This window comes from Prosopis cineraria, unplaced genomic scaffold (genome assembly GCF_029017545.1).
Source record: "Prosopis cineraria cultivar Desert tree isolate PC_DT_omini unplaced genomic scaffold, ASM2901754v1 PC626, whole genome shotgun sequence".
Taxonomy (NCBI): domain Eukaryota; kingdom Viridiplantae; phylum Streptophyta; class Magnoliopsida; order Fabales; family Fabaceae; genus Prosopis; species Prosopis cineraria.
The window spans coordinates 28476-38147 of record NW_026555951.1 but is presented as its reverse complement, the minus strand read 5'-3'; the positions used below and the strand labels follow the sequence as shown (position 1 = coordinate 38147).

The following is a 9672-nucleotide window of genomic DNA, read 5'->3' as shown; positions in this document are numbered from 1 at the left end:
TCACTTTGAAAATGAAAAATTAAATGAGAAAATATATATAGATAACTTCACAATGGTGATATACAATTCTTTTTCCTTTTTCTTTCTTCTTCACAAATTAAATTTTCACTTGCTAGTTTTTTTGCAAAGGTGAAAAAAATTTAAAAAAATTGCTGTTATAGTCGTTCATGAATCATGTGTATATCGGGGACAACGGACATGCCCCCACCCCCACCAAAAAAAAAAAAAAGGTGTTATACACTTACAGTAGAAAAAGAAAAACTGAAAAAGAATCCATACGAATATGATGCTATCGGAACAGGAAAGATAAGTTTACAAGTTTGTCTTTTTGCAAATCTGACAAATACATGCTTATTTATAAATTTTATTCTTATCATATATATATATATAAGTAAAATACTTCAACATTAATTTCCATTATTTAATATAATAAAAGAGTAAAGATCAATACGCAAATCACATGACTGCCTTATAAAAAGGATAGAACTTGATAATCTATCCCCTATAAATAGAACAAATGATTATATACTTTAAATTTAAACATTCAATCAATTCAACAGTAGGATTGAGTCTATTATAATTGATTAGTTTCTCACAATATAATAAATTAAGGTTCATATCCTTTTTAAGAGAAGTGTTCATATTTAATAGTTGACTCTACATCAAATAAGATTGCTTTTAAGAGAATAACATTTATATACAATAAAAAAAATTCAATCAATTAATTAATAATTTAAAAAGAGAGCATCCAAAGTTGGAATGAATTGTTATTGAAAATTAAATAAAAATTGGGTAACTTGGGTTTCCCACCAGAACTCGCCAAATAAAAAGGGGATGCACATGTCATAGAGCAGGCATAGATATAAAATCTGTTTGAAGCTATACTAATTTTAGGTGGGAATGGTGGGTGTGACTTGGATTTTACGTAAATGAACAAGAATTATTATAATTATAAATAAATTAGATAATAAAATATAAAAGGGAACAAAATCATTGATATACGTGCAGCAGACATGGTGGATTCTTGTACAATTTGGTAATGACTAATGTTTTCATAATCAAATCCAACATTGAGCCAAAAAATCATCGATTCAAAGTTTACATGATCCATCTAGTTGGATCAACTATTAAACCGGTGGGACAATGAATAAAGTTACTGCTGCAATTTTTGCAATCAAAACAAGTTTGGAGGTTTGTAAAATGTTAGGATTCTCAAAAATTCAACTTTTTCCGATTCTCTGGAAGCTATTAATGCATTGATGCGGGACGCAGGGCCTGGTAATGCTAGTAGGGACATGCTGAATTAGACAAGGGGGATTTTTTTTTTTTTTAGATTGGGATATTGAGATATCACATGCTCATAGAGAAAGCTTGAAAGTGGCAAATGTGCTTCTGAGAAGTGCCCATGGTGTGGGCGAAACTACTGTCATTCTTCATGAAATGACTCCTGTGTGTAAGGGTATGGTGTAATGTTTTGTCCATGGAGGTTGTAGTTCCTATTTTGTTATGTCTTAGGTGGGTAGAGTTTCTTAGTAGTCTTAATTGAAGTCCTTTCAAGCTTGAGGCTTGGGTGACATAATAATTAAATTAAAAATTTATACATGTATAATTTACCAAAAAAAATTATATATGTATATAATAATAAAAATTTAAGAAAAAATAAAATTACTACATAATTTGAAATATATGAAATTTAGGTTGTCCAGTTCAACTACTCAAGTTCACAATTTTTAAGTAATTTGTAGTCTAATTTCCTATCAAAAGTGGTCCAACCCGATTCAATAATTAAAACAATTAAATTGTTTAGATCGAGCCATTGAAGTAATTGGCCATGGGTTTGACTGGTTCGATTTGATCTTGAAATTCATTGGTAATGACATTGAGATTTGATGAAGATGTGGGTGTGACCACCATTCACCTTCACATCATTAGTGTTACTTGCAAAAATAAGCAAGCATTATGCTTGTGTTCTAATTTTCATATCTTAATTGCCTTAACACACTCCACAAATCCCCTTCTACATTGCCTAATTCACCAAACTTATATGCCTAATTTCGTTTTTTTCAATCTATTTGCTCCACAATAACTCTTTGTTTCTCCGAATTTATTTTATGGTTTATTACTTCATAATTATGTGGAATTTTTGCCTAATACACTTATGCTAATATGGTCAATTAGGTATGTTAAGATTTCAATTTTTTCTAACATATCTTTCTTTAAATGCATGGGAAAATGAATTATATAAATAAAGGGAGGTAAGTAATTTTTTTTTCATGGATAAAATTTAGATGAGTTATAAGTCTTAGGGTTCATGATGACCAGGGCATATCTCTCAAAAAGTGTTTAAAAAATTATTTACAAATCATTTGACAACAAAATTCTCACGTTGAGAGTGAAATTTGATCACATGACCCTGTTGATTATGAGTCTAATTCTTATTAATTGAACTAACTTTGTAATTTTAATTGCCTTTAGAAAATCAAAAAATGCCTTGGATACTGAAATTTTAAGATCTGGAGCTTTCCAAAAAAACACGTTGTGTGTGTGGTTAGGGTTCTGTATTTGTATTAAGTCTTATAGAAAACAATGATACATATTATTATTTTAATAATTTAATTTTTTTAAAAAAAATAGAAATCAGATTGCAATATATTTATTGATTTCAAAATATATTAGTGATTATTTAATAATTTAAATAATTTAATTTTTATTAAAATTTTACTTAATTAAATTGAATGATAATTCAACTTTTTTTTGGGTAAACAAATACAATACAACTTTTAATCTGTGAACATTCTCTTCTCAATAATTAATTTAGTCCTTAAATTTCAACTTAGCACAACTTAATTCTTGTACTCTATTCAATCAAAAAATTAGAGATTATGTATATCAAGTCAAAACATTATAAAAAGTGAATTGTTACGAGTTAAGAAACTTGAATTGAGTTATTTTGGTTCAAAGTTTAAAGAATAAATCAACAATTATGGAAAAGTTAAGAAACTAAAAATTATAATTTTTAATAAATTTATGAAAAAAAGAAGAAGCTTACGTGAATATTTGTTGGAGAACAAATAGGTAGATTCTTTTTGTATCATAATTTACTCATTCATCCTTCATCCATTTATGTCAATGAAGAAAGCAATGATTATAAGGATCTATCTAAAGCCTAAACTACTTGACATGAGCATGCTGAATTAGGGTTTATTATTGTTAGTAAGGTTACAGAATTTATAGGGACGAAACCTATCCCCTTTTCTCTATTTAGAACGTCCTTTATTTCGGTGCCCTCATATTTAGTGGATTATTAATTTATTATGGGGGGGGGGGGGACATTATTATTAATTTAATATGATATTAGAGTATAAATTCTTGCAAAGCATGGAGTTCGAGTCTTTTAGAAGATGAGTAATGTAGCTTTATAAAAAATTTATATTATATATAGAAATATAAATATCTAAAGTTATTAAAACAAATAAGGAAAAGTGACAGTAAAATCCTCGAATTATATAAGTGATAATCTGATAATTTAAAATATCATAATTTCACTAAAATATCTAAAGACTTATGTGTTAATAAATTTTAAATTAAAAAAATTATTTTATCATTATTGACAAGTTGTGGTTTATTGTTTAATTTTTATAATTTTTTAAATAAAAGTTGTTATTTCTTAAACAAAAATTATAATTGAAATTTATTATTTTAAAAACTTATTTTCCAATAGCAGAAATTATATTTGACAAGTTGTAATTTCTTGCTCAACTCTTATGATTCATAGAATAAAAATTGTGATTAAAACTTATTTTTCAATAATAAAATTGCATACTTGACAAATTATTATTTCTTATTTAATTCTTGTGATTTATAGATAAAAAATGATTATTCGTTAAGCAAAAATAATGATTGAGATTCGTTATTTTTAATAAGAATAAAATAATTTTTTATTTTAAAATTTATTGATATATAAGTTCTCAAAAATTTTAATAAAATTATGATATTTTAAGATATTAAATTATTTTTTATATAATTTAAGAGATTTTATTGCCACTTTTTCAGGCAATAACCTTACTTTTAGACTGAGAAAAATGCCTAATGATAGAAACATAGAAAAGCTTGTTGAATGGAGCACCAAAGTATTCTTTAAAAACAAAAAAAACAAAGAAAGAAAGACCTTTGTGGACTGACATGATCCTCATATCTTGAATTGAAAGTATGTCTCGCATTTCTTAGCTTCCAGGAAAGCATAATATAATATTATATCATAAAATGAACCAATCCCACTTCTTATCTATTACCTAACATTCATAATGCAACCTTGTAGTCCACCATTTTTGGTGCCAAGCTGTTCATTTCTTTTTCCTGCTTTATTCTTCAAAAAATAAATAAATAATTGAAAGTGAATATTTGATTCCAACTTTTCATTTTCCAAGTTCAATGTTGCGTCTCTGAACTGAATGCAGTCTTCACACCGCTTACTATTCTATAAAAGGATCTTCATACCAAGCAAAGTCCATAACCTATCAACACCTTAGCCTCCATCTTCTATTCATATCTTACTACTGATAAGCCATTCCTTCTAACCAACTAATAATGTCTCTTCTCTTAGATCTTGTCAACCTCAACCTCTCTGATACGACTGAGAAAGTCATCGCGGAGTACATATGGTAAGTTTTCTTCCCCCTTTCCTATCTTTCATGATCTCTCTCAAAAAAAACAAAACAGGGCTCTTCTCTGGTTTTTTTTTTTTTTGCTTTCGATTCTGTTATGGGGTTTATTCGTCAAGGCAGAGCTTTGACCAAATACTGAGCATTCTTGTTTTGACTTTGATTTCTTCTTCCTTCTGTTACTCCAATGGGTTCTTTTAGTCCATCATGCTCACGAAAGAGTAGTAGACTATGTATGATTGTTAGAATCATGCTGTTGGGTTGATTTATTTACTGAAAAGATAGATAAAAATTGATCCTTTTCACATATGAACAAACAGGATCGGTGGATCTGGCATGGACCTCAGAAGCAAAGCCAGGGTAAAAGCTTTAGTTTTCTTCTATGGATGTTTGATTAATTCACTGTGAACCACTAGCAAAAGCCACACGAACTTACTTGCCTCTTTTTAAAATCTAAACAATGCAGACTATTTCTGGACCAGTGAGTGACCCTGCAAAACTTCCCAAGTGGAACTATGATGGGTCAAGCACAGGGCAAGCTCCTGGAGAAGACAGTGAAGTCATCTTATAGTATTTGTCCATATGCTCATCATCGTCTTGGTTTCCTGTCTATGCTTTCTTCTTTATTACTCTCAGAAACTTATGAGTATAGTTCCCTTTCTGTTTGATGATTGTCTCAAAGCCCACAAGCAATCTACAGGGATCCATTTAGGAGAGGCAAAAACATTCTTGTAAGCTCTTTCTAATTTTTGTGAAGAAATAAACAGTTTATGATTAAAGAAGCTATATGCTTTATCTGTCATCTTCTACTATTTTGGATCAGCAATTCACTTCTGGTAAAAATCTATTTATTAGGTGATGTGTGATGCTTACACTCCAGCTGGAGAGCCCATTCCAACCAATAAAAGGCATAATGCTGCCAAAATTTTCAGCCACCCCGATGTTGTTGCAGAGGAACCATGGTACAAAATGCATATTCTGAATTTCAAGATAATATATTTAACTCTACATTTCTAGGGTTTCAAATATACTGAAAATTCCTGTGCAAACAGGTATGGCATTGAGCAAGAGTATACTCTATTGCAGAAAGATACAAATTGGCCCCTTGGTTGGCCACTTGGGGGCTATCCTGGACCGCAGGTACAAAACTTCTCATTGTTTTATGGTCTTAATAAGAAACATTGAATCCACCTCCTAATCAATTAGTGAATAGTGTTTAATTATTATTATTAATATTGTCTTGTGTGAGTGAACTTGACTGGATGTGAACAGGGCCCGTACTACTGCGGGGTAGGTGCTGATAAAGCATATGGGCGTGATATAGTAAACTCACATTACAAAGCTTGTCTTTATGCTGGCATTAATATCAGTGGCATCAATGGCGAAGTGATGCCTGGCCAGGTAATTAAAGATCATCACAGAGATTCTGTCTTTATCATTATTATTTATTTATTACCATCTTCTCGTCTTGTTTTGATTATCATGTGCTTTTTATCTTTTACATAGTGGGAATTCCAAGTCGGTCCTGCTGTTGGCATCTCTGCTGGAGATGAGCTCTGGGTTGCCCGCTACATTCTGGAGGTAAATTTCAAGCCAATTTATCTCTTTACCTTTTTAATTAGCTTATAAATGAAGCTAACGAAGTTATAAATATTAATGAGGATATGCTCCTTTGTGCACAGAGGATCGCGGAGATTGCTGGTGTTGTGGTTTCTTTTGATCCCAAGCCTATTCAGGGAGACTGGAATGGAGCTGGTGCTCACACCAACTACAGGTATTATGACAATGATTGATATTTGTTCATATATATTCAAATTATTACGTATGGTAATTTTAACAAGGTGTTAAAAATCATCATTCAATTAGTAAAGATGCTGATTTAAAAGTTAATGATCAAAACCATTGTCAAACCATGGTTGAACTGGTCAAGACACTGGTTCAACATTTACTGGTTAAACTGGCCGGATTGATGTGGTTTTCAAGTAGCATGAGTTATGGAATTTAGAAATGGGTGAGTATGGTGATTATAATTGATGGGAAAATGGCAGCACAAAGTCGATGAGAAAGGAGGGAGGATTTGAGGTGATAAAGAAGGCGATTGAGAAGCTAGGATTGAGGCACAAAGAGCACATAGCTGCTTATGGAGAAGGAAACGAGAGGCGTCTAACAGGCAAACACGAAACAGCAGACATTAACACCTTCTCATGGGTAAGTGTAAGTCCTAAGATATTGTTTTCATAATTGATTGACATTGACATTAATTTGATATGGGTGATAAGCAGGGAGTGGCGAACAGAGGAGCTTCAGTGAGAGTGGGGAGAGACACACAGAAAGAAGGGAAAGGATACTTTGAAGACAGAAGGCCAGCTTCTAACATGGATCCTTACGTGGTCACTTCCCTCATCGCAGATACCACCATCGTCTGGAAGCCATGAACATCCTCATCACCACCACCAACACCACCACCACCATTATATTACTCACTTCTGGCCCTCTTGTCCTATTCATTGTCTCTGTCTCTTTGTCTGTCAACTTCTTAGCTCGTTTCATTTTCTTCCCCCTTATTTGGCCTATATTTGGAACACCATCGTAAACACATCACCCCGATATTGTAATATTTGGTAGGTAAAAAAATGTTCTCTTAAAAAAAATGCGTTAATCTCAATTTTTTAAAAAAAAAAAATATTTCTCATTTCTTTTTTAAAAAACATTTTCTTACATATCAAACATGTAGTACCTGTGTCATAATCGAGGTGTTCTTGCTGCTTGAATTACTATGAATTTTAGACAAGTAACTTGAGAGTTGGATTTTAATAATTGGTGGTATTTGATGTCATTAGGTAGCTTCAACTCCCCTGTAAACCCATTTGGGTAGACAATAAATTTATGCTTTCTTAGAAAAGGGGGAATTATATGAAGTTTTCTCTTCTCATATTATGATTACTTTTGCTCTTTTTGTTCGATGACTTGGAAATTCAATGCTTTTTTTATATGAACTTGATGCATTATATCATTGGTATGTTATTCAATAAAAATATGTAATGTCACATGACTGGACAATATAAATTGTTTGACATTGATGATGATAGAGAATGAAAAAATAAAAAATTAAAGATGTACATTATTTTCAAAAATAAAATTATTAAAAATAATGATATATAATATTTTATTTAATTGAATTAATATAATTTTTATTGAATAGAATATGAATGTGAGTAAAGTTCAAATATAATGTAGTCAGCTATTTGTTAAATATATATATATATATATATATGAAGTAATATACCACTACCATGTAGGTTAAAACTAATGATAATAGTTATCTTTAATTGAATTAAAGTTATTATTTAAATTAAAAATGAAAGAAACAGGGCGCTTTTCAAAATGAGTTATAGATGCTGTATCAAAATTGATGAAAAGTGTTTTATCAACAATAAAGAATAATAATGAAAGGTGGCTTAACCTTCACATGACAAACACGATTCTCCATATTCAGAGGATGACTTTGCCTTCGCCTCACAACCCAAGCGAAGGTCAATTCATTCATACTTATCTTAAAAATAAAAGCATTATAAGTGTTTCTTTTTTACCTGCATTAAAAACCGTACATGTGTCGAATCAATGTCACATGGAGCTTTTTGTTTTTATTTTTTTGGTGGGGTGGGGTGGCGTGGGGGAGAAGATATGAAAATAAAAGGATGAGATAAGGAACGCATCTAAGAACATGTTTGAATAATTTTTTCATAATTAATTTTAAGTGAATAATTCTATGATTTAAAATGACAAGCTAGTAATGTTTAGAATTAATTTTCTAAAATGAAATAAATTTTAACTTATTTCAAATGAAATTTTGGAAATTAAATAGAATTTGAAAAAATTGAAGTGTTTGAATGAAATTTTTTAAAACTATAGTTTTAAATACTGAATTAATTCTATAAGATATCCAAACAGGTCCTAAATATAAAATGAAATTAAATGCCGTGTCTATGAAAAACTAAAATAACGCTTTTCAAGTAAGATTCGGCAAAAGTGGATAGTCTCATTGAGGGGGAAGAAGAAAAGGTGAAGTTTCTAAGATGTGAAGAAAAGGGAACTAAGGATACAAATACCAACAACAATATGAAAGATGTAGTCAATAAATATTGGAGCAATGTGTTTATTTTTTTAAAAATATTGGATGCTTTATACTTTTAAATGAGATAACTTTATCCTTAAATTATATTTTTCAGAAGCAAAAAACCATTTTTGTTAATCAACGTTAATTTTTTTTCTTTTTTTTATGTGACATGTGCGTGGCTCATGAATAATAACATGTAAGACTTTAATCATGTCATTTATTGCTAATTCATCTCTAAACTCTTTTTTTAAAAGTGTTAAGCACCTTAAATTTTTTTTAAGAGTGTTAGGCACCTTGAAATCTCGTTAAAATAAAATTTAATAAATATTGTTAAAATATTAAGTGTTTTAATATCTAATAATTTAAATAGTATTATTTAAAATATTATACCACCCAATTTAATATTTGTAATATTTTGTAATTTTGTATTAAAAATAAAGGGAATAAACCTCTAAAGTAACAACTAATTTTTTTTCTCATTTCTCCATTTTTGCTTTACTAAATAACTTTTTTTAACACATTAATAAGTGATATCCTTCAAATTAATATTTTTGTTGGTATATTGTTGGTCTTGATTTGTTAGGTTTCTGATTTTACTCCTAACATTGTAACATACAAATAGTATTAAATTTGAGTAGTGTAATATTTTGGAGGAAGATCATTAGGTGATGTAACATTCCAAAAATTAACCTAAGGTTAATTAAGTTAATTTAGAGAAAATGAGTAATTTTGGAGGAATATTTAGATATAAATATTTTTAGTTAGAAGATTATTATTAGATTTAATTTAGATTAAAATCCTAAGTTATGATCTTATAATAAATAGAAATAGTAATAATAATATTATTAAAAAAAAGAAAGAAAGAAGAAGGAAAAGGAACATAAAATAAATTAA

General features: G+C 29.6%; 1 protein-coding gene across 1 annotated transcript; it reads left to right on the top strand.

The window, feature by feature from the left end:
• The first annotated feature begins 4501 nt into the window (after nt 1–4501).
• On the top strand, nt 4502–7604 carry LOC129297846 (glutamine synthetase nodule isozyme-like). Its single transcript, XM_054936189.1, has 11 exons — nt 4502–4661; nt 4982–5021; nt 5128–5231; nt 5344–5392; nt 5517–5623; nt 5714–5801; nt 5934–6062; nt 6168–6242; nt 6344–6435; nt 6710–6869; nt 6944–7604. The coding sequence occupies exons 1-11, from the start codon at nt 4588–4590 to the stop codon at nt 7094–7096; spliced, it is 1071 nt and encodes a 356-aa protein (XP_054792164.1). The 5' UTR covers nt 4502–4587; the 3' UTR covers nt 7097–7604.
• Nucleotides 7605–9672: the final 2068 nt, after the last annotated feature.

Bases quoted from the DNA above. Each gene is read 5' to 3' on its own strand.
- LOC129297846 (XM_054936189.1), top strand. From the start codon at position 4,588: ATGTCTCTTCTCTTAGATCTTGTCAACCTCAACCTCTCTGATACGACT. The intron at 4,662-4,981 runs GTAAGTTTTCTT...ATGAACAAACAG, and splicing joins GTCATCGCGGAGTACATATG to GATCGGTGGATCTGGCATGG. The intron at 6,870-6,943 runs GTAAGTGTAAGT...GGTGATAAGCAG, and splicing joins ACATTAACACCTTCTCATGG to GGAGTGGCGAACAGAGGAGC.